General features: G+C 39.5%; 1 protein-coding gene across 1 annotated transcript; it reads right to left on the reverse strand.

The window, feature by feature from the left end:
- TNFAIP6 (TNF alpha induced protein 6) lies at positions 1-24516 on the reverse strand. The gene is made up of 6 exons (XM_060754978.2): positions 24327-24516; positions 10524-10661; positions 7237-7398; positions 2171-2399; positions 1394-1434; positions 1-779 (listed from the first exon to the last, which is right to left on the reverse strand). Exons 1-6 carry the CDS (start codon positions 24415-24417, stop codon positions 634-636), a joined length of 807 nt encoding a protein of 268 aa, XP_060610961.2. The 5' UTR covers positions 24418-24516; the 3' UTR covers positions 1-633.
- Between the last annotated feature and the right edge of the window lie 732 nt (positions 24517-25248).

A 25248-nucleotide genomic window follows, 5' to 3' on the forward strand; every position in this document is an offset into this window, starting at 1 on the left:
TTGTATCAGACATTTTATTGTTCCACATAATCAGTGAAATCAGCCTGTATTCTGAATTAAGAGGTTAGTTTCAATTTTAAGACTAGAAACTGACTCATGATTTCTGTTTTTGTCACTTTTGTCTCCTGAATTTAGAAATAAAGTTGGCTGTTTTTTTTAAAAAAAGGAATTGCTTTGAAGTTTTAAAATACATATATGTTGTATAAAAAATTAACAATACATCAAATACAATACAGATATTATAGAATCTATGAGTAAATATTTCTTCTGGCTCAAGGAAAGCTTAACACTTCGATTTGGCATACGTGGCAATTTTGGAGCTGGCTGGCAATTTATTTACACAGACACTTGTAAACACCCCCCCCCCCCAATAAACCTATCAAAGAGGTGGATTTTTGAGCAGTAGAAAAAGTCAAAGGCACAAGTAAAACATTGTGGGAATTTTCAAATGTACATATGTATCTTTGAAAATCAGTGATGAGATGTTGTCATGTGAAGATAAAATAACGAGATCATCTGAACCAAAATCCATGGAGACAAAGATAGCAACTTCAGCTTTAGGTGTTGGAGTATGGGAGAGTATTTCTTTAATACACATCCACTGCTTCTATCTTCTTCAATGGAAATTTTATTTTATACAATTCCAAATCTTCCGGCTAAATACTTTGTGTTGTCTTGAGTAGCATTCTTTTTGGGTGGATCGAAAGCTGTATATTTAATCTGGAAACCCCCTGCTGTTATTGAAGCATCAGACAAAAATTTTAGAGTCATGACATTTCCTAGAATGAAAACAGGAAGGAAGAGGAAAAAGAGGCAAAAGTAGAGAATTAGGCAGATTGTTTTATTTGTATTGCTAAAACAAATTATAGTAAACATTTGAATATTTACAATTATTGCTTTCTCTTAAGTGTTCTTACAAACACTAGCACAAATAATAAATTCCATAGCAGGAATACTGGAGGAAATATTCATATTACTTCACTCATTGTGACTATGTGATCTTAGGACTTCATCACACAGGTAAATTTATCTGTCATATGACACTTTCATCATGGTTTGGGGATGGAACCCGCTGAATCCCATCAACGAGGTGAGTCCTGGGGGGAAGTGGGGAAAGCATCACTGCAGACAATATGGGATGTGAGGCAACAGATTCCTCCGATGCCTGCCAGATTTGCCATGGTGTCTGATGAATCCCTTCACTGTTGCCCACATTGGGCAGCTGAATGTGATGAGGTCCTTAGTGTTAATTATGTCTGGAGCAATTAACAACTTTGTCATAATATCTTTGGGTGTTAAATGCTTTTATGAAATGCTATTTGAGACTGAGTGGAAAATGCAATTGCTTTGTTCTCTCTCTCTGAATAAGTGTTGCACACGCATATAATATTACCTGTGCTAACAATGTCATCTGGAAGTTCATCTCCACAGTACCTGAAAAGTATGAGAAACATTGTCTTGGTCAAATGTTAAGAACCTGAAACACAAGGATACATTTACTGCAATACTGAGGTGGGGTGGCCATCTGTCAAGGGTGCTCTGAATGCAATTTTCCTGCTTCTTGGCAGGGGGTTGGACTGGATGGCCGACAAGGTCTTTTCCAACTCTATGATTCTGTGATGCGTTTAATCAAGGTAATGAGAAGTATTGAATATGGGTTAGGAACTCACAATTGATGTGCCACTAGATAAACCGGACTGCTATCCACAAATGTTTGTGCCAAGTAAAGCTGGCTAGTCCTTAAACTATTTGTTTATGAAATAAGAGAGCATGAATGAGTGGGATGTGTCTTTAGTCTGTTCTAATATTTCTTGGGACTGCAGGGTTCAGGATTGGGAGGAGACTGATTGGGGATTGCAACATTCTCCTTATGGAGTCATGAATTGGGAACAATGCCGGGATTAGGTCAAAGAAAAGTGTTCCCATGGGTGGAAGACAAATAAATAAGAATAGATAGGAGGAGCTGTGAAAAGGTGAAGAAAACTATGTAGTTATTAACACATTCGTTTGGCTGCATATAAACTTGTTTTTGCTCAAAACCTCTGAGATTGGGTGGGATTTAAAAGATATCAAAATAAGTATTTGCCATAACATTTCCCCCCCCTTCTGGATGCTGTTTTTATGATTCTGTCATCTTGAAAGATGTGAAAATAATAATAAAATGCGTTACCTGCCGACAAAGCCACTGACATCATCATAACTGTCATAGATTTCTAAATAGTCAGCCATGCAGGATGCATCATCTTCAAGGTCAAAATCGAGAAACTGTATATTAATCCGCTGGCCATATTTCACTCTTATGTGCCAATAACAGGTTTGATCATCTTCATATTCATTGGGATATCCAGGAGTTTTAAAAATGTGCTTTGAATCTGTGAAGATGCCGCCACAGTCTTTTCCTGGAGAGAAAAGGAATGGCATCAGAATCCCAACTGCGAAGATTGCCACAGTATAGTCTAATAATGTGTTTCACCATTGTAAATGCATTCTCATTGAAAGTTGAAGCATGCAGCATGGCCCTGGTTCCTATTGCATGGTCCTCCTAATAGTGTTCTGTATCACACAATTTCATAGAAAACACTGGTACGTTTCCAAAATAGAGTCTACTTGTATCCTAAAGGTTCTCTTTAGGATTGAGATGTTGCTTCTCTTGCTTTTGTTGCATGGAGAATTGCAATACTCCTCCCGCTTAATATAACTACATTCCATTATTTTGTGTACATGTAGAGGTTCCCTCCCTCTGGCCTTATCTCCCTCCTTCCCTGCTCCGTCCTTTCCAGTTAGCATCACCATACATCTGCACCAGTGAGCACGAGATGATATAGTAAACCCAGCATTCCCTTGACTGCCCCTTCTTTGCATTCAAGAAAGGCATTCCATTCACAACATGGTGCCTCATGAATTTCTCTCCTATAGTTTACAGTAGGTTAGTGCTTCCTGTCATCCAAGCAATTGTTAGACAATGCAAAACTGTCTACTGAGAGCAAGCCAAGGCACTTTGCTGCCCGCACCAGGCCAAGGCATCATTTTAGTAACTTTTCAAAGTAAAGTTGCATAGTATACAAAGTTAAGGAAGGATATTCTCACACAAGTCTTGCAACATGAACTGCAGCTTACCCAACCACAGATGGAACTGATTACCATTGCACATCATCCTATATTCATCGGAAACCAGTCTGCAATTCATCTATAACCTATGCTTTTCAAAAGCGTTCAAAAACATTTTCAGTTGTGTGGTAAATCCAAAGGCGCTTCAGCAAGGAATTTGGGAACTGCAATGTGTCATTGTGGGTGTGTTGGGGGCATAACTTTGAACTGCTTCACTTCTCCATGGCCGTAGTACTAGTTATTGGACTTCCAGCCATCAGAACAAGAGGTGCTCTGGCTGCAAAGCCATAAGTATCCTCTTATGCCTCGTTTGCTTCTCCTTCTTTTGAAACCGTACAATTTCAATGCTCCCTCAAGACACTTAAAGGAACTTTCCCTCTTGATTAGGCTTTCCATACTGTTTGCAAATTTTCTTTTGTTCTTTTAAAAATGTGAAATTAAAGTGTTTGAATTGGAATACTGCAAAATGCAGCCTGAGCTGATTTGTCAATGAGAAATATTCCTCTCTCTTGTTGAATACACAAACCAGGGAAAGTCTTTTAATTACAAAATGTATCTTTCTTGTTTTAGTAATTAAGACCATCCATTTTGTAATACAGTTAAAAATATGAAAGTGGCAGCTTGTGTAGGTTGCCAATGAGAAATAGCCCTGTCTTTTGCAGAAAACTCAAAACAGGGAAAGTATAGTAAATGCATACTACATATTTTCCATTTTTTGTTATTGTTTTACATGTTTAAGGGGCCAGTGCTTGTGAACTTGTGGAAGCAGTGAATTGTGAAACACCAGTCTTACAAGATTTTGAACTTGGAGGGTTTTTTCTTCTGGAAAAGAGGGATGCATGGATGGACAGGCAATGCATGGTTTGGGAGGAGACACGTCCCAGTAAACTAAATGCACTTGCTAGTTTCTTCAAGTCTGTGGGGAACTAATTGGTGCAATAAGAAGAGTGACTAGCCAAGCATGGCCCAGTTGAAACCTGAACCAGATTTGCAATACCAGACCCATTTTTAGAGCCTCGTGTGATAATGGCCTAAGTTAGTCTAGCTCATGCAGTAGGGGAAAAAAATCAAGAAAACACAACAAATCCTCACAATTTAAATAACAGATCATTTTCTATCCCTTTAAATTATGCTGCTCAGGGCTGAAATTATTCTTTTGCTCTGCATTTAACTGTGCAGGAAAGCAGTATTCCTGAACCACCTTCTACATTTCACAGGTTTCACAATGCCATATGTAGGATGAAGGTGAAACAGAGAAGCCGTAGACATACTGAAGCTATTTTCACTTTGCTGGAAAGTTGACCAGTATCAGGGTACTTCCACTCAGCACAATGTAAGAAGTTTTGTAGTTAGTTTCATATGATGAAAACTCATAGTGATCTTTTGTTTTACCACTTCAGAAATGAGCAATGTTGCCTTCAGATGAACTTTCAATGAATGAAGAAATTTCCTTAGCATGGGAGGGATACAAGTTAACCAATCAGAATAAGCAACTGGATTTAAGTGTACTGCTCCAAACAATACATTTGGAAAAAGAATATGTATTGCCCAAACAGGAGGCGAAAGAAACTGACGACGTTTATTTTTAAGAACAATGTGTGGCCTTTCCCTTTTTTTCCTGACATGTTCAACATCTGTGAGAGTCCTCCACCCAGCAAGCTTACTCAGCTGCTTTCATGGACAGAGAAATACAGCTGCTCATATTGAACGTTCATTGTTTATTGTGGAAAATGGTTCCTTTTCAGAGAATGAGAGGCATTGTGGTACTGAGTATAAAAAACAAAGTGAAGTTGGTTGCAGTGATATAATTCACAAAACAAATGGAAAGAGAAGGGGAGGGGGAGTGAGGAGAAGAGGTGGAGAGAGAGAAATGAATCTTGCTGCTACCAGAAAAGCACTTTTAAAGACTGAATAGAACAGCATAGTATAGCAGTTTGAGTGCTGGTTTACAACTTCAAAGATCATGGTTCAGTTCCCTGCTCAGTCATGGAAATCCACTGGGTGACCTTAGGTGACTCACATATTCTTAGCCCAGAAAAGCCCATGATAGAAATGACATGGAGGCACACAACAACAAGAACCCGAGAAAGGGCCTTAATACCTTGAGGCATCAGTTCCTGACTGATCTTGGAAGCAAAGTTGGTTGGCCCTGGCTAGTACTTGGATTGGCAACTGTCAATGAATACCAGGCCCTATAGGTTATATTTCAGAGAAAGGAATTAACAAAATTTAAGTATTCTTAGTCTAAGAAAACCCTATAAAATCTACATGACTTCTGTAAGTCAATAGGATAGCCTGACAATGCTACTTTTTTGGACTACAGCAGCCAGCTGATAGGATTCTCAGTATACATAATTTTGGAGAGTAGTAATCTGTCTGAGAGTTGTAATTCAAATCTATATTTCCTAGTACCTCGTCGCATGAGGCAAAATAGCCCCGTTTTGGCACTTTTGGCCAAGGCTTGCCAGGGGCAAAAAGATGACGCACACCTTGACCACATTCCTCCAGAACTGGAGGGGAAGCATCAGAAGGCACTTTCTCCAGCACTATGGGGAGGAAAATGGTTTTCAGGTAGCTCCACCTGCCCTTTCCTCCCCCTTTCCCCATATGATGGGAGAGAGGGCAGCAGGGCAACGCACCCTGTCTTATCTCCACCATGTGATGGGGGAAGGAGAGAAGTCACGGGGGGCACAATGAGGCACCTCGCACACCTTCCCTTTTGCTGACCATGTGAAGAGGTCTCTAGATATGTCATTGATTGTTACAGTATATCATTATGGAGTATCCAAATAAAGAAAAGAAAATATCATTTAATCTGTTTTAAGGCTGTATTGGTTACATATCTAAAAGCCCAACATCATGCATTTTCAACAACCATTATTTTCTTTTCCCTGAATATTGCAGTGTAAACGTATTCTACTAATTCTCTTAAATCCAAACTACAAATAATTTCTGAATTATGGTCTTGTTATCTGAGGTTGTCAAAAGGATGTGAAGTGGAATAAGAAAGCCTTCTGATGATATATTTCGCCCCCTAGATTACAGCTTCTCCTTTCTGTGTTTTGTTAGACAACCATTTCTTTGACTTCTGGAGACCTAGATTGGGGCCAGATTACAGAAGCAGTTAACAGAGACCGCTTGCTTAATAGGCTAGCCAGATGGAATTCACTGGGCTTTCCTTGAAAATCACCCACAAGGACTTGTCAGCAGCTTTAGACTTGGCTCTCCTGTCCATAGAAAGCAAGAACCTGGCAGAAGGAACCTAGTCGGCTTCGACACTGGGAGACTTTGGGACCTGCATTGATGCTGCTTGGGGACAAGCCCTGCCTGTGTTAGCAGCTGTTTTCTTGACAGTTCCTTCTCAAGGAGGAGCTGACTAAGGAACAAATGTTCACAAAGACTGAAGAGGTCTCCAGTGCTTTGTAGTGAAAGGGAAATTAGTCTTGTGAGTTCTACCCTGAGTTGTTGATAGGGAAGGGAAAGGGCAAAACAGTCCATTCATGACGTAAATTCTGTTGGCACTATTCAATCTAGAAGTTCAACAGCTTTTAAATCTTAGTCTTACTCATTTCTTCAGCTGGTTGACCTTTAGTTAGCCACTTGTGTGGTAGGTATAATTATATGACCATGCCTGACATAAAGTTATGGCTGGTAAGGTAATCTCTACATGGTGGCATTTTTCTTTCTCCAATAATAATAATAATAATAATAATAATAATAATAATAACAACAACAACAACAACAACCTTTATTTATACCCAGCCACCATCTCCCATAGGGTCTCGGGGTGGCTACACAATAGCACACAAGGTGCCATACAATACATAAAATGCATCAACATATAAAATCCATAACACATAGAGGAAGCAATCCTACATACAGTTCCACATTCAATCTGAGTGTGATGAATAGATCTGTATAATGGAAAAGTGCCTGAATCCCATAGATTAGTCTCAACTAGCAATAGATATGGGAATGAGGTGTTGTCCTGCTCAGTGTCCTTCAATGAATATAATGTGTAACCTCATCTAACAGCCATGATCATTAGCGCCATTATAAGGATTTCTGCAAGGAAAGACATATCACAGTTGTATGAAGCATTGTGAAATATGTTTGTTGTTCACATACCATTGGGATTATAACAGTAAGCATCCCATTTCTCGCTTCGGTTGAGCCGAAAACCGTAGTCCACGATCCCTGTCTTTCCAAAGCCACAGTTGCTTCCAGGTTTTACAATGGGATAGCCAACTCTTCCCTTCGCTAACCAGCCAGCAGCACACATATGGAACCCTGGGAGATAAATGGCTCTGTTATAACAATTCAACATTGTTGCTTTATGGTTCAGATTAACAATCTTTTGTTTTTCTGGCCAAAACAATAATAGATGTCCAATCATTTTAAATTAAGTTAAGCCTGGCTAGTAACATCATTTTGGCATGCATGGTTTATGTTTCTTAAAATGTGCCATCCCTTTTGTCTCTTAGAAGAAAAAGTGCTGTTTTCACTTACAAATAATAAATGACAATTGGATGCAGATGATTACTCAAATCTCAGCAATTACAGTCTTCAGCAGTTCCATTCAGGCTTATGAAAGACAATGAATTCTGTGTTTTACTACAGAATTACAAAATACTACCGACAGAAAATGTGTCAATTCCTTTTCTCTGCAAACAACCTAATATTGCCAGGGTTAGCATGTATTGTCTGTGTAAACACAGTATATTTCAGACTATGTATAAACACCTATATCTGTGGCTCTTGTGGAATGTACTGCTTAAAAGTAATTTTAACAATACCTAAAAGAAAACTTGCTGTAAATGTGGCCCTTGTTGCTCTACTGAAACCTGAAATTGTGCTTCTGAGAACTTCAGATTTAGGTTTGGGCATGTTTTGTTTATGTCAATATAACTAATAATAAATTTACAAAGAAAAGCCTCTGATATGTCTTTATGAAGAATTAGATTGTATTACAGCCAGCACTGAGGTTCCCAGTGAAAGTGGGAAAATACCTCTCTAGGAATATCTAGATCCTCCAGCATGATAATGGTCACCTTCTGCAGGAAGTTGATCAAAAACTTATACTGGAAGACCTACTGATACCCAGATAAGTATTCTTTCTAGGAATCTCTATGTCCTCTAGTGCAATTCTATAGTCAACTTCCAGAGAAGTTGTGCAGGAAGACGTAGAGATTTCTTGTAAGAACATATTAATCAAATACACAAATAATAAAATCAGCAAAAAGTGAAATCTGCAAATGTGGAAGGCTGACTATAGTTGTCATGCAGCCATCTTCCTAAAAAATACTTTATCTGTTTTCTACATGCAAGTTATTTCATGGCAAGCACAACATAAAAAGTTTCTGAAGACAAGCTGACAAGCCTCAAATATGTTTTGAGCTTTAGGAAGCTGCACTATGACTTAGATTGATAACTTTTTATGTAGAGGAGTTAGCCAAGGAGTCAGAAGTGTGCCATTTGTCCCTTTATCAAATAATGTGGCCAATTCTCATTGTAGTGACTTATTTTATTAACACATTGAACCTTTCTAGAATTCTCATGAATAACAGGATTATTTGTATTGCTTGATTCCAATACAGAGATCAACATGCAGATCAGGGATGAAAAATGTGGGTATAAATAAATTGTACAGTTTGCCATTTGTTCAGTCCAAAGTGCCATGTGTAGGGCTGCAGTCCTCATACAGAACTGGGGCACAGACAGCAAACAAATACCATGGGGGTGTTAATCCTTCCCTGTGCTATCCAAATAATTTATCTCTCTATATATATGGAGTTACACTTTTAAAATGTACCTGTTTCAACTTACAAACAATTTCAACTTTTGAACAAACCTATAGAACCTATCTTGTTTATAACTTGTTTATAACTTACTTGGGGACTACCTGTCCATGTTTTATTGGGTAACAGTTTCTCAGAATTGTTTGCATGTGGGAGAACTACCAGAGAAGAAAACAGACGGGTGAGCAGAAAATGAAATCTATCACTGAACTGCTTGCACTACTCAAGAGTTTTTGGCATGGAGATGACAGGGCATAATCCACTGGGAAATGTCACAACAGAAGTTGTTATTCACTGAAACTAGAATCTCAGAAAATATCTCAGGAACATAGGAAGATGTCTTGTACTAAGTCAGAACCAAAGAGAAAATAAGCCCTAAAAAGCATATAATGTAATCACTACTAAACAAAATTGAACTATTTTAGCAATAATGAACCATTGGAATTTAGCACCACAGCAGTTGGGGTCCATATGTTTTCACTTCCATTTTCATTGTTCTTTTTGTAGCCGTGCATTCAAACGACAGACATTGCTCAGGGTACATCTTCACTGGAGAATAAATCCAATTTGACGCCACCTTAACTATCATAACTCAATGCTATGGAATCATGGGAGTTGTAGTTTGGTGAGGCACCAGCATTCTTTGGCAGAGAAGCTGAAGGCTTAGTAACACAACTATAGCTTCCATGGCTGTTAAAGTGCTGTCAAACTGCATTCATTATACAATATAGGTGCACAATCTGACAAAGGGCTTGTCTACTTGGTATTATAACATAGACTCACCCTGAGATCATTTCTGGCTGTCTTCTGGTATAGATTACTGTTTTAGCCCCATGTTAGGAAAGGTTGGGAGATGCTCCAGAGTAACCCCATGGCTTCAGGACACGCAGTGTGGACAGTAGGATTGGGTCCAATTCAGACAAGGACACCACCACCTCATCTCCCTTCACCACCCTCATTAGCATACCTGCGTTTCTGCTGTTACTGCTCCCAGATAGCCATAGAGCTCCATGTGAGCTCCTAGCCAGGACCTCACATGGAGCTGTACTACTGGCTGGAAGCGTTGGTCATGACATGGACAGGAGAGGTGACAGTCCAGTGGGACTGGGCCTAACTGGACCATGTAGACTCTAACCCATTACCACAGTGAGTTTGAGAGGATGTGTGTGGCTCCTTCTGAGGACAGTCCAGACCATTAATGATACAGACTCTCCTAGGAGCTTCTAAACATTTTGGTTACTTATGCAAGACTGAACTGGTTGTTTTATTTCACACATGCTTTGTCAGCTTTGAATGAAAAGTCTCTGTGGTGAAGTAACATTTCCCTGCTCTTTCCATGTTATTTCTGCCTTTGGTAGCAAAGTTCATGTTACAGAAGTAAAACCCAGGAACACAAAGATTTTGTGAAGTGAGGCGTACTTGTACTTCCATTTCTCTTTAGAATTGCATGAGCATGAAACATCTCAGTTCTCTCATCTTCATATTCAAGGCATATTTAATATAAATGGCCCTGAAATATTGCATGCAGCTAACAGGCAGTCCTCCCCACTTTATATGCACAGCAAGTATCTCATAGCCTGCTCCCCAGTAGCAATTCCATATATGATGTGCACATACCTATTTTTCTTGCAGCTTCCAGCTGCTGATATGTGGCAAGATGTCCTCCTTCATATTCACACACTGCTTTGGCCTCTTCGTAAGTGAGCTGGTATTTTCCTGCTCTTCCTTCTCTGTGGTAGACTCCTGCAGCTCGCTCTGTGAATCCAAAGCCATATTAATGAGGATTTCAATTAACTTTCCACTCTTCCTGGAGAACAGGACCCTGGAAACAAGGACATCCTATATATTTGGTCACAGGTAACATAGATTTAGTTACTAAACAGCACTCCTTGTATGAGAGTAAAGAATTTTCTCCCTTCCAGATGCTTTGGATTTCATATGCTGGAAGCCTGGGTCAACATGGCCTAAGGTAGCACTCCGATGCCTATTTTTGGCCCCAGGAGATTCCCAAGGCTATCTGATTCACAAATGTCTAATTTTGGACAAAACTTGGCTCCACAATACTAGTCTTATCAATGTTTAGGCTCTGAAATCCCTGATGAATCAAGATGGGAGCAATAATTGGTGGTTTCTATGTCAGTGACACAGTGAATCTGGATTTTAAAGAAGTTATACATCATGTACAGTCATCTCCCACATCTGTGGTTTTGCTTATGTGGATTTGATTATTCATGGATTTGATTTCAAATATTCCCTCTAAGAATCTTTAGGTCCTCCGGTGAAACACTGAAGGATCTAAAGATGCCAACGATAACACCTACAGGAATCTCTAGGTCCAGTGGATGCTAATCATAGATTCAGTTTCCACTGGACCTAGAGAAATTTCATCAGGTTTAAACATATTTTATTTGTGATTTGCACTTTCACATGGATCCTGTGCCCCTAACCTATTTGGGGGTCATGGCTTACCACTTTGAGTATTATCTTTCAAGTTCTAATTCAAACATAGAGCAGATCCATTGCTTAAGCGATGTGGAAGCCACCAGCTGCTACTAGCTAGAAGATGGATCAGAATAATCGTGGCATCCACTGGGCATCACACAGAATCCTACTACAAAGTTATGACTAGCCAATGACTAAAAAATAAAGTATATGGAATACAAAAACATGCAATGATATTTTGACAGGCATTCAATGCAGCTTACTTTATCTGCATGGTTTCTGGAAAACCCATAACATTAAGATAATGAAAGGTTTGGATAACAGCCCAGTCTTACCCATGCTGGGTTGGAATATTAAAAAGGACTTATTCCCAATGAAGAATTTGTTGGAGTGCCCTCCAAATGGAATAACTAGGGTTTTTGGACATGCAGGGTTGGCAATGGCAATGCATAATAATGGAACCGTAGCAGCTTGAAATCACATTTTTCATTATATGAAAGCTTTAAAATAGCTTGTTAGTAATTTTAACAGTTTTGAAATATCCTGTCAATTCAGCCTGCATATTAGCAAGAATTGCTCCTGTTGTTGTATGCTTTCAAGCAGTTTTCAACTTATGTTGACCCTAAGACAACCCTATCGCAAGGTGATCTTGCTAAGATTTATTCAGAGGCAGTTGGCCTTTTGGCTAAGAGAATGCACCTTGTTCAAGGACACTCAGTGGGTTTCCATGGCCAAGTAAATCCTAGTCTCCAAAATCGTAGTCCAGCAACCATACAGCGATCTCAAGCTAGCTCTTTTTTTCACAGAAGATGAGGTAGCTATGTTTTCAGCACTTTGCCAATCTTTCTGCAACAGAGGTTCCTAGTACTGAGAAAGCCAAAGAGTCGATGAGATCAGAGTGTTCCAATGAGCTTGAAGGCTATGTTTTATTTCTTGGCAAAGGGAAACAGAAAGTTAATGGATTAAAACAAGACCACAGGAGGTTCCAGGAGTATTTGCTGCCATGAAGAAACTGAAGCTAACCTGTCATGAACTGGATCAGAATCTTGAACAGGAGGCCATGAAAGAGGGTGGTTGTTATAAATGAAAATATGAAAAGGAATAACGTAGATATGATGGCATACCATGCTGTTTTAAACACACATTTTAAATTCTAAGGTCCACTTTAAGAAGCATGCATTTAAACCAGGTTATTTCTGTTCTGAAACCAAAAGCAAGGTTTAACATAGTACATTTATAGATGGAAGGGTCTTTTATGAGACTATACTAGCCTAGCTTGTTATGTGAGTTCATTGAATATGATTTCAGTAATACATAAAGATCTTTGAACACCATAGGATCAAACAGAAGGACCAAGCAATAGATGTCTTTTCTCTAGACCTCTGCTAGACATGGACCATAGAATTATATTGTATGCCATGTTGCTAGGTCCCACAGAGTGGTTCTATTGCATGTTTTGGCATAAAGCCCAAGACATTTATTTCATGTAAGAAAAATAGGTTCTATATTGCACATGAAATATATTACAGAAAGTGTCCTGGAATTGATACCAATTATTTACCTATGCCTGCTGGCATCAGGTATTGCCCTACTTTACATCCACCCACTCACCTACACACACACCTACACACACACACACACACACACACACACAGCATTCCTTTTCTTGTTGCTTGTGTAGTTTTACTAGCTAGAAGTCTCACACCGCCGCTGAATAAATATTTCAATCACATAATGCTGTGGGAGGAGGAAGATATTTAGAAATTTAAAAACCTAAGAAGAATCTTGCAATTAGTGTCCTAGTCTAAAATCGTAATCCAAACTAAAGATGTATAGGAGTCCCACAAGTGAACCTAGTACAATACCACTGACTTATGTGGGTTCCACATCCACCTAGCAACTGATATACAGATGCACATTGCCTTGGATTCTTAAGTGAGTGCTTGTATATGTGCACACATACAAGCAGATCAAGTTAAGTAGCCACTGATAGCTTTGTCCTCCATGATGCTATTGAAATCAACAAAGGATCTGCAACGGCTAGTGCAGGAGTCACTGCTTACTTAACAACTACAGCTAGATATAAAGTAGTTGTTAAAGAGAAGTTATTTCACACCAGAACCACTGAAGTACTTCAATAATGTCACTTGGCTAGCTTCAATAAACAATCACAGAACATGGCCCACTCAGAAGAGAAAGGGTGTCTGGAAAGCACGAACAATGATATATTGTTGTCTTGGAATATCATGTGGTACAAAATTATTGTTCAGTTTAGCACAAAGTGAATGACAATGCAAGAGTACATTGCAAGAGTACATTGCAGAGGGCTGCAATGAAGATATTGAGCAGTATGCACTCACTGGACATGGTAGGAAAGATCCAATGAACGAAACAGCCAAGTGAGATATGTCTAATTCAGTGTTTCTCAAACTGTGCTCCTCCAAGTGTTTTTGGACTTCAGCTCCCAGAAATCCCAACCAGCTTAGTAGCTGCTATAAATTGTGGGAGTTGAAGTCTAAAACACCTGGAGGAGCACAGTTTGAGAAACACTGATCTAAATGCTTCTCAGAACCAATCCAGTCTGTACACTTCTAAAAGATGTCCAAGTTCCACACCCTCAGGGACACTGGCCAAATTCCAATGGCTAGTCCCAAGTAGAGTCGAGTCACTGAACCAATGAAAGGTCGTAAATTTTGACTTATTGTTTAGCCACTGATTTAGTGGAGTCCAGCAATTGTATTTGTGCAAATGATTGTTAGAGTGTGTGTGTTTCTTTTCCTTTAAACTTCTGATGGCTAGGTCCTATTTTGAAACCATTACATTTCCTTCTCAATAGTTCCCTTCCTTTGTTGTATTGCTACAGGCAGAGGCATCACTACTGGTGACTGTGTGCAATCTTCTCCAGACCTCAGCAGTATATGCCCATATGCTGCTTTTATTGCAGATAAACTCCACCCAGTCCAAGTGTGGAGAAGAAGGGTGAAAATGTCAAACCTTGACAATTTAACAGGGCATTGCAGGAAAATTTTCATTTCAGCAATGTTTTATCTCTGACTTCCATAATGCAATGTTCTCCAGATGTAATCCATATCACCCAAGGTCGGTATGCTGGTTATGATGGTTTTTTAACACACCTGAAAGACACTGGTTTTGGAAATATTTCTTTACATCAAGTGTAGGAATTATGTGACCCTTCAAATGGACTCTGTCCCAGAGGTCATATGCTGTAATCACACTGCAGAATTTTAGTAGGCCTATGCCACACCAACTCCCATGGCTCAATGGTATAGAATACTGGGATCTATAGGTTTGTGAAATATTTACTTTTCTCTGTCAAAGAGCTCTGATGCCACAACAAACGACAAATCTCAGGATTCCATAGAATTGAGCCATGGCAGTTAAAGTAGTGCGAATTGCTATAATTGCAGACTCGAAAGACAGGCATCACCTTAGCATCTTCTGTGTTCTTTTTCTCAGCCACTATGACATGTCTGGGAATCAGATCAGAAGCACAAATTTCAGGCTAGAGAGGATTGTCTCACTGTGGTTGGATTGTCAACAGGAGAATATGGGATTCCCAGTCTTAAAACAAATAAACAAAAACCCACAGTCTAACTTCTATTTTAGAAGAATCAAGATGTTACTGAAAGACCTTGGGGGGGGGGGGGGATAATTTGTAGTTACTACAGAAACAACAGTCCTTGTTTTTTTGAACTGCACCTGTGGGTGGTCTAGATTGTTGAGATTTTGTAAAATCACCCATCTCTTTTACTTGTAAAAGTTATTTTATTTTTACCAAAGAGCTTTCAGCACCTGTACATCCCCTCCTTCCAGAATTATTGGGCTGCCCCCCTTCCCAGTTGACCAAAATGTCAAAGTTCAGAAATTGTATATCAATTCTTTTCTTTGACTAACACGATCTACTTCTTACATTCCCATCCCCGATTCCTTTTATGCTTCCAGTGTCTCCCTCACCCTCCTTACTACCAGTGACAATTTACATTCTATCCTTGAACCACCTCTTAAGGTATGAAACACATTGTTTCTAGGCTTGGTTCAAAACTTGTTTCGGATGTAGGGTGGGCTGGTGGTTCGATTCTAAAGTCACTTCCGATTTTTTAAAAAAAAATCAAAACTTTCTGAAACTTCCGAATCGATTCATTAATGGCAGACACGCATGTGCAGTGGGAAAAAAACAGCACTGGCACTGGGGAAATTTCAGGGGATTCTCCCTCCCTCATTTTTAGACCAATCATGAAGAAACTTGCTAAAGTGGTAGAACACACGGACCACTGTTAGCTCACCAAATTTCATAACCTTTGACTTATCCATGGGTTTTTGGTGAATTTTCAATTTTCTAATAAAAACATTTTTAATAATAAAGAAAATCTGTTCCTGGTTTGAAAGGGTTATTTCCTGTTTCATTGGGTAGAACAACTACTTTACTTTGAAAGTAGTTGTTCTACTCCAGAAACTTTGTGTGGCACAAACAGTGTTAAATTGGTGAACAGAAATCATAATAGAGACCTCATCAAGGGACATCTAGACTGACCCCCTTCTGGGTAGAAACTCTCCTGACATCCATTTCTTTCCTCTATTGAGTTGAAGGGGACTCTCAAGACACATCCATCTGTTTATTCCTTTTTGCAGATGCAATCAATCATTTTTTTTAAAAATCATTACGTACTGACTTAAAGGGCTAGCTGGCTACCCCAGTGCCTTGTTCATGGCAATCAACCCAAAGTGAAATGATTGGTTTTTAAGCAGTTTATGTTCTCTTGGCTTTGCAAAAGTGGCTTATTGCTTTGCTGCCTTCTTTAGACACCTTTGTAGATTTAATCTGTTTATTTTATATTTAGACGAAGACTGCTACAGACAGCTATAGTATTTTTGGATCCTTCAGCCATTTTGGTTAATGAGTAGCAAAGCAATGTGGGAAATGTAGTTTAACAGCAGAGCCTTTTGCAATCTTTACCATTGGGGGCCTGCCCTTCACAAACTACAACAATGGCTGTGCATACCATGCCCACCTCACCCTCCTTGCATCGCCGTGGGAGGGAAAGCATGGGATTTTAAAACTTTTTTTGGCTTTACCAAAGTTGCTTAATGGTTGTGAAAATTACAATAGCCTAATATTTCCGAAAAAAAAGCAAGTGGTTCAAATTTGGACCCCCCCCCCCCCCCACACACACACACCTTTCCTGCATGGTTTAAAACTGCTTCTGAAGTCAAAAATTGGAAGTTTTTCCTGACTTTTAGGCTCTTCCGAATGAACCTATCCAACTCTAATTGTTCCTTAATTTCTGAACCGTTGACAATTGTGTTAACAGTTGGTGAGTTGTTTCCAGATATGCTACTGTATGGGCAACATGTCTATTATTTACCCATCTACCAGTATGAAGTATGTGGATTGTGTTAAGTCTAAAAATGTAAAGTACTCTGGTTTAAACTGAAGACTTGTTTGTGTGGCCTAGCCACATGGGCATTGCTTCACAAGGGTGGTGATCCAAGTGAAACAGCAAAGTTTGTGTTCTCAGTGGCAACCGCACAACTAGAATATCATGATACTTCTTCCCAGTAATAGCAACAAAATGTGAGACAGGGTCCTTTGTCCACTGTAGATTATGGTTGTTTGTATCATAGGAAGCAGAGCCAAAAATAACCCGCAAGAGGTCTTTCAACATGACTTCAGTAAATATGGTTTTTCCTGGGAAAGGGATTTGTTGTTGTTTTGTGCCTTAGAGTAGCTGATTTATGGTGATTCTAAGGTGGCCCTAGCATGGGGCTTTCTGGGATTGAGAAAGTATGGCATCCCCAAGGTAACCCAGTGGGTTTTGATGGCCAAGTGGGGAATCGAACTCTGGTCTCCAGAATTTTTTTGTAACATAATCCTGTTCATTGAATAATACAGAAATATGTTGTGTATGCAACTTCATGAACAGTCAATGTGTTATTGAGTGTTGAACTACAACTCTGGGGACCAGTTGGCCATGGAAACCCATTGGGTGGTCTTCAGCAAGTTACATTCTTCTAGTCTCAGTGAAAGGCAAAGGTAAACCCCCTCTGAACAAATCTTTCCAAAAAAGGTTATAAGCCTTAGGTTCACCATAAGTCAAAAACTACTTGGAGTGAACATCAAAAAGCTACTTCAAGAAGCACATTATATTTATTTATTTATTTATTTATTATGGTCGATGACCAGCACCAAACTTCAAGAAGCAAAGTGATAGATACAAACTGCTGCAAACTTAACAAAATTAGATGACCACTATTTATCCCTATTAAGGCATTAAAATTTGTGTGCATGCAACATTCAGTGAGGGAGAATGTGTTATTCCTTCATTTCTGTCACCATCTATGCATGGAAAATGAGAAGTTTGAAGCAGATAGTAGTCACCACTATCCATGGAGGTGCTACAAATGAGCAGAACCTATGAAAAATCAATGCGGCAAATTTTTATGGATATAGTGGAGACTCTCTGCTTCAGGACTACAGAACAGGGGACAGATGGGGTGGGTTGACATGCTTCTCCTCCTTGTGTTTTCAGTACACATGTGATTGAACACCTGATCAGAATTTTCTCAGATTTGCAACTATCAGTTCTCATTTCCTGCTACAAGCTACACCTGCAATTGCTTGATTCAAGCTTATATGGGGTTACTCATATTGTAGAAATGCTTATCCTTTATCTTTGCCTACAGGGGAAGTTTAGATGGGAGGTATGTAGGGGAAGCAAATGCTCACACTGCTGATTTTTTATGCTTCTATATTTGTAAATGGTCACAGAAGCAACACTGCTTAGAAGTCTCAAGACAGGTCCAACTACGCAGAGGGAACACCAGAAATAGCAAGAAAATGTGAGCCAAGATCCTTGTATACTAACCCACAAAGTGTCCTCAATATGACACCCATGAGCTGCCTAGGAACTGGCAAGGAGTCCACCCTGCCCAGCCATGCCAAACATAGTTGTTACCACTGAGCAATCACTCTAAAGGGGACCCTCATCTCCCTCTGCCATACCTGGCAACAGCTGTGACACCCCCATCTACCTGGAACTTGGGACACATTGGCTGACATCAGTGACATTTGTCTAAGGACTTGGGTTTTCCCTCGAGTTATCTTAACTTGAAGAAAAGTCACATTAAGGCAGCTTTCCCTTGGGTTAAGCCATATCAGCCTTGTGTCGAGCTAATCATCTGTCACATCAACCTAAGTGCTCAGTGTAAGTGGGCCCCCGGTGTAGTGTAGTAGTTTGAGCGTTGGATTACAACTCTGGTGACCAGAGTTTGAGTCACTACTCAACCATGGAAACCCACTGGGTAACTTTGGGTGAGTCACACACTTTCAACCCCACCCCAACTTAGGGTCACCATAAGTTGGAAACCATGGAGCTCATCATACATAAGAAGGGAAATTGATACTGATGCAAACAGTAGTTCTGTATATGACACATGGCAACAACAATAAAACAACAAAATGTAGAAAAGCAAGAATTATATTTGCCATAGGCTCTGTGTTGTGCCATTTGCTGCCTTTAGGGGCTACCAAGGATTTCTGTGCCACTACTAGGGATGAAGGAAATCTAAACGGCTAGTCCATAAATCTTTTATACATGCAAGAGGCGACCATACTGCCTTCTCTTTTGACTCAGGCAGAAAATGCCATAGGCAACCAAAAGGATTAGCTCTGTGAAGCTGCTGTGCACTCATGAACTGAATTGACTTTCTGAGTCCATTTTACTAACTACTGTAATTCATTGATCTATACCCATATCTGTCAAAGGTTGAAGACATATATACTCATATGTTACAAAGTATACAATCTGAGAATTAGTTAAATACTTGGCATCAAAAACCAGGCGATTCCCAGCTGGATGTCATCACAATGGCCATAAAAGTTGTTCCCCTGAAATAGCAGAGATGATTCTGAGGAAACCATTATCTGCAGGAGACTTGGACAGCACTTTCAAATGTTCCACACAGATCAAAAACCCATCTGCGTGCTTAGAAATATTTATGCTTGCATTTGGAATGGCAATCAGAAGGAATTAATACGTGGAATATAAGCTTTTCAACTGTGACTAAATTTCTTATTTTATGAAGGGAAGTAGAGATAGAAACCTGAAAAATGCATGTTGGCTGACCAGCCAGTGAAGCACGTGTATCTTACATTAGAATTTCATTGCGTTTCCATAACAGATATTTTAAGGAAACCCTGGAGGACTTTTCCTCTATAAAACGGAATGAACGGATGTAGTTTCTTGTGAGTCAGAATCATTTTTATACTAAACAGATTAAAACAATCAAGTATATTAAAGGGTGTTGCACCAACTTGTGTGGATTAGTAGACCTCCATGTGGTCGTGTCCACAAATTGTTAAATTGCACTTTTCTTCAGGTTTCATTCTAAGGTTCTCCTGGGCCCTTCCACACAGCCCTATATCCCAGAATATCAAGGCAGAAAATCCCATATTATCTGAATGTGGACTCAGATAACTCCGTTCAAAGCAAATATTGTGGGATTTTCTGCATTTATATTCTGGAATATAGGGCTGTGTAGAAGGCCCCCTAGACTCTCTGAGAACAGGAGAGTTAATAAAGACAAAATATTTTCTGTTCTCAGCAAACTTAGAAGGTCTTTAAGGTCTAGGTGCCTGAAGAGCAATGTTGGGGGTGGGAAGGACATGGACACATACCTCAAGTCTTTTGGAAGAAGCTTTCAAGTACTCATTAGAAGATTCAATAATCAAGGTGACCAATTGCAACATTCACCCTTGCCTCAGGCAGACAAGAGTTCTTTTTCCCACCCTGGACATTCCACAGATATATAAACCTCACTTGCCTAGTTTCCAAAAGACCTCACAACCTCTGAGGATGCCTGCCATAGATGCAGGCAAAATGTCAGGAGAGTATACTTCTGGAACATGGCCATACAGCCTGGAAAACTCACAGCAACCCAGTGATTCCACCCATGAAAGCCTTTGACAACACAATATGATTTTGTTTATTTATGCAGTTAACTGCCTTGGTTGGTTCACTTCATATATCCATATTATTAATTTTAAGTAAAAAAAAGTTGCTGATACATGCTGAAGTGCTCTTTTTCTGGTGTAGGAACCTAAATCATGTTGTTTGCATGCTATTTTAACCACTAGTACCAAAGCTTTTGGTCAAGAAGTCATGCCCATGGACATAACTGCTTCATTAATTGGGTTATACCTATCCCTCAATCAAACTACAACTCTCAGGGCCCTGTAGGATGAAATAACAACAGTCTGCTGTAATGGTAGATTGTGGATACATGGCTGGTTTGTTGACCCAGGTTGATCAAGGTTCCTTGGATTTGATGTAACAGGGAACTCTGGTGTAATGCAATCACAGGGTCTCTGCACTGAAGCCAGGGCATGAAGAAAGGAGGCAAAGAATAGGAAGACTATGTGTTTTTAATCATAAAACATAAAGTCAGTTGTAGATGTTCAAACATGTCAGTAATATTAACCACATAGAGATTTTTCCCATAGGAAATAACACACATAAACATACACAGAGATAGATAGCTCTTTGATCAAGCCTTTGGAGAACTGACATAGAATTATGTGCAATGACTATTGGCCTGGATTACGATTATGGATAGCGTGGTTTAACAGTGGTTATATTAGTTTAAATGTTTTTAAATGTTCTGATGTATTTTATACTTCTATTTTAAAATGTTTATGCTAAGTGAACATTTTTTAATGGCATTGAATAGCTGCCTGGGTACAAAGCTGCTTTGAGACCCCTCCGGGGATGAGAAATGCAGGGTAGAAATGTTGTAAATAAATACATACATAAATAGGGATAAGAGAGAGAAATGGGGGGAACAGCACAGGAGGTAAGTCAATCCCTGGAAATAAAGCAAATCTGAAGCCCCTTCTGAATCATTAAGGGGGGGGGGGGGGGGAGAAAAGCAAATTTGTAATAAGAAATAATTTAAAGTAAAAATGATGGTGGACTCACCATTATGCCAAGCATATATTCTATTAATATGTGTGTGTGTGTGTGTATATATAATAGAGATACGTTTTGATGTGTAAGTTTTATAGAAGAGCCCCCGGTGGTGCAATGGGTTAAACCCTTGTGCCAGCAGGACTGTTGACCAAAAGGTTGGAGGTTTGAATCCAGGGAGCAGGGTGAGTTCCTATCTGTCAGCTCCAGCTCCCCATGCGGGGACATGACAGAAGCCTCCCACAGGATGGTAAAACTTAAGGGCATCACCTGGACAATGTCCTTGCAGACAGCCAATTCTCTCTCTCACACACAAAGACTTTTATAGAGGTACGTTTTAATATGTGTATTTGTGGTATTTTTTGCTGTGGTTGTGTGTTTTAATTGCTCTGTAATCCACCTCGATCCATAAGGAGAGGCGGGTAAGAAATACTTATAATAATTATTATGATTATTATTATAATAATTACTATTGAGACGATAAAGGTAATGTTCCAAGAGCTACTGCTCTACTTCCCCACAAGCATTAACTGTCTAGGGTTAGAAGGCAAGGAGTTTCTTGCAATCTAAGCCAGAATAATGTTGTTAAACAATGAAGTCGTTTGAAGTATCTTAATATATCTGTGTAACAACAGCAAGGAACATGTGTTGTTAAAGCACACATAGGAACCATCATTCTGTGGGACTTGTACCACTATCCAGTCATAGCCCTATGATTCCACTTTAACTATGACAACAACCTATGCAATCCTAGGAGTTGTGCCTCTGAACAACTGCAAACCATAGGATTCCATAGGATACAGCCATGGCAGCTCATGATAGTGCTGTAATTATGCAATCTGAAAGGGCCCCAGGTCTCTGTAATGCATTTCTTCTATATGCAGGAGGTTGGTTACATGCATTTCAAAGATCAGTGTCATTAGCCCTTTGCTGAATATAGGGATCATTTTTATCTGTAATGCTAATTGTGTAGAGATGTCACTTGCTCTATCAACACACTCTGCCTGCTTTACATCACTTTCAAGTACTTGAAAGATAACATATATCACTCCTTTCCATTGACCATGCTGGTTGGGATTTCTGGGAATGGATGTCCAAGGGGAAAAGGTTCCCTACCTCTTCTCTCAGTCTTTGGTCTTGCACGCTAAAATTCTAGTCTTATCACAATGGTGCTTGGTGGCCTCCATATCAGTAGGGTGGAAAATATCTGCTGGATTTTAGCAAAACCTTTAAGGAATCAAAGTGGCTGAACCTTAACTCCTTTCAGGCTGGTTCTACACTAGCCATATAATGCAGTTTGAACTGCATTATACGGTCAATGTAGAACCAGTCATAATAATAGAATCATAGAGTTGTAAGAGACCTCATGGGCCATTCAGTCCAATCCCCTGCCAAGAAGCGGGAAAGACTTAGCACCTTGAACTCTACATTATACTTGAAGTTTGGAGTAAAACCTCGAGAAGATCCACTGCCTGACTGGCACAGAGGCCACAAAACCCAATTGCTTTGTAACCTTCATCTCTGCACCTTTATCTTATTTGTAACAATCACCACAAGAAATATCATCTTGGTATAAAGATCGTAACACCTTTGCTTATCCTTCGGTGTTGCAGTTCAGCAGGGAGCTCCCTGAAAGCAAGAAGATCTCTGTGCTTTATAACCCCAACCTGCTCACATGCTGCTACCAGGTGAAGCTGGAACAAAACATTGTGGAAGGCTGTCGCTATCAACTGCATCCCCAGGCCGAGTCCTTGCCTTCCCACAGCGCTTTGTTCTGCCCTGAGAGGCAATTATTGAAATAGCGGGCAGGTTTGTGTGTTCTTTGCCTTCCTAAGTAAAATCCCGCTGTTACAAAACAGAGTCAAGACCACAGCAGGATATGCAACTAAGCAGCGGGATGGCAGTGAGTTAGAGATAAGAAAGACAAATGGTTAAGTAGAAAAATAAATGAGAAGAACAAGGGTAATGGGGCACAAGAAGTAAAATGGCTCTGAAATGCTGTAAACCCATTTCTTTCATCATACACATTTTCCACATGCATTTCCTTATGGGGCATCCAGATATTACATATATACTAGACCCTCAAGTAACTGGCACTCATGAGGATTGGTAGATGCTGGATAAATGTAGTTTCTAGTTTTTTTGAGACTTACTATTAAAAATAGGCCTAAATAATACCGTATACCCCACACTATATAATTACATAAACTCTCTCTATATTTTTTCCACATCAGGAGCGACTTGAGAAATGGCAAGTCATCTCTAGTGTGAGAGAACTGGCCATGTGCAAGGATGTTGCCCAGGGGATGCCTGGATGTTTAATGTTTTACCATCCTTGTGAGAGGCTTCTCTCATGTTCCCGCATGGGAAGCTGAAGCTGACAGAGGGAGCTCATCCACACACTCTCCGAATTCGAACCTCCGATCTGTCGGACTTCAATTCTGCCAGCACAAGGGTTTAAACCATTGCGCCACCGGGGGCTCTGTATTGGCTTGTAATTAATATTGAAGTACAGTAATGGAAAATAAATTAAGACAAAGACAAACATGTAACCCAATTCTACTGTTTTATACATGTATTTTAGTTTTTAAAGTATTATTTCTTTTATTTTTGGCCAGTTGTTTAAGAGTTCTGATTGCTTGGGTTCTGGTTAACTGAGAGTCTACTGCATGTATAAAGGAAAGGCCAGTATGTATCTTACACAGTTGTTTCTTCTTAGTCCCCTTCCACACCCCACCCCCATGCCACACATTTCTATCTTTGAGTTTTCTGTACAGCTCAGACTTTCAGAAACTGTTGCTTCTCACATTTCAGAAGCATCATTTTCCACAAATATAATCTCTGCACTTTTTAAAAAATAAGAACAATAAATGCAATCATTTCTTATTTGGTTAAAGCTGTATTAAGATATTGCTTTCCATCAATGGCATGTGAAAAAGTGGCTATTTCTGTAAACTAATTTTATCATTGGAAACAGAGAGGGAACATATCTTACCTAGCCAAATAGAGTTATGTAGGACTCCATCCTTGAATCCCCAGCCAGGAGCGCTATCCCAGAGCAAGGCAAAGAGGAAAAATGCAATCATATCTTCTACTAGAATATTTTGTCCTCACTGCTGAAGAGACCTGGAAATCCCTGCTAGCAGCTGCCTACTTTCTGGTGGAACATCTGGTTACCAGATCTTAAATAGCATTTTCATCTGTGAGGTCACCAAGCCTGCTCCAATTGAACTATGCTGCTCACAACTGAAACTGGTCCCTGGCTTTTGTGTGAGTGACTCACTTTACGCTTCCCACTCAAGAGTGTTTAAACTTTACCCAGCATCTAAGGGAATGTTTGATTTTGTTTCTAATTTGTCAAAGTAAACACTTAATTATTGACTTGTTAAATACATTATATTTATTACATACAAGTATACCACAATTAAGAGAAAACCTCTGACTAAGATGTTCCCTTTCACAGTCTTTTTATTGGACATGGCGAGTCGGATCAGAAGGGCTTTAAACTAAATCCTTGGGAGGTGATAACTCAAACTCTAGCCCAAAGGCAAGCTCTATGCACAAGAATGTGAATTTTTGGAGAGAAAGGTGAGGGAGAGAATGTGATCCACATAAAAACCGACAATAAATTACAGTCAGTCCTCCATATCCACAGATTCTACATCCATGGATTCAGCTATATACATATACAACAAAAATACCAAAAGCAAATCCTGGTTTTGCCAGTTTATATAAGAAACACTATTTTACTATGCCATTGTATATAATTGGACACAGATTTTGGTTTCTACTCTGGGACGGGGAGAGGATGATGGAACCATGCCTCAAGGACACATTATAATAGGGGAGAACAAAGAAAGCATCAAATATCTATACATCATTTCATAGAGAGTGGGAAGCAAATAAAATGAGTTTGA

The sequence above is a fragment of the Anolis sagrei genome, chromosome 1 (genome assembly GCF_037176765.1).
Source record: "Anolis sagrei isolate rAnoSag1 chromosome 1, rAnoSag1.mat, whole genome shotgun sequence".
NCBI lineage: Eukaryota > Metazoa > Chordata > Lepidosauria > Squamata > Dactyloidae > Anolis > Anolis sagrei.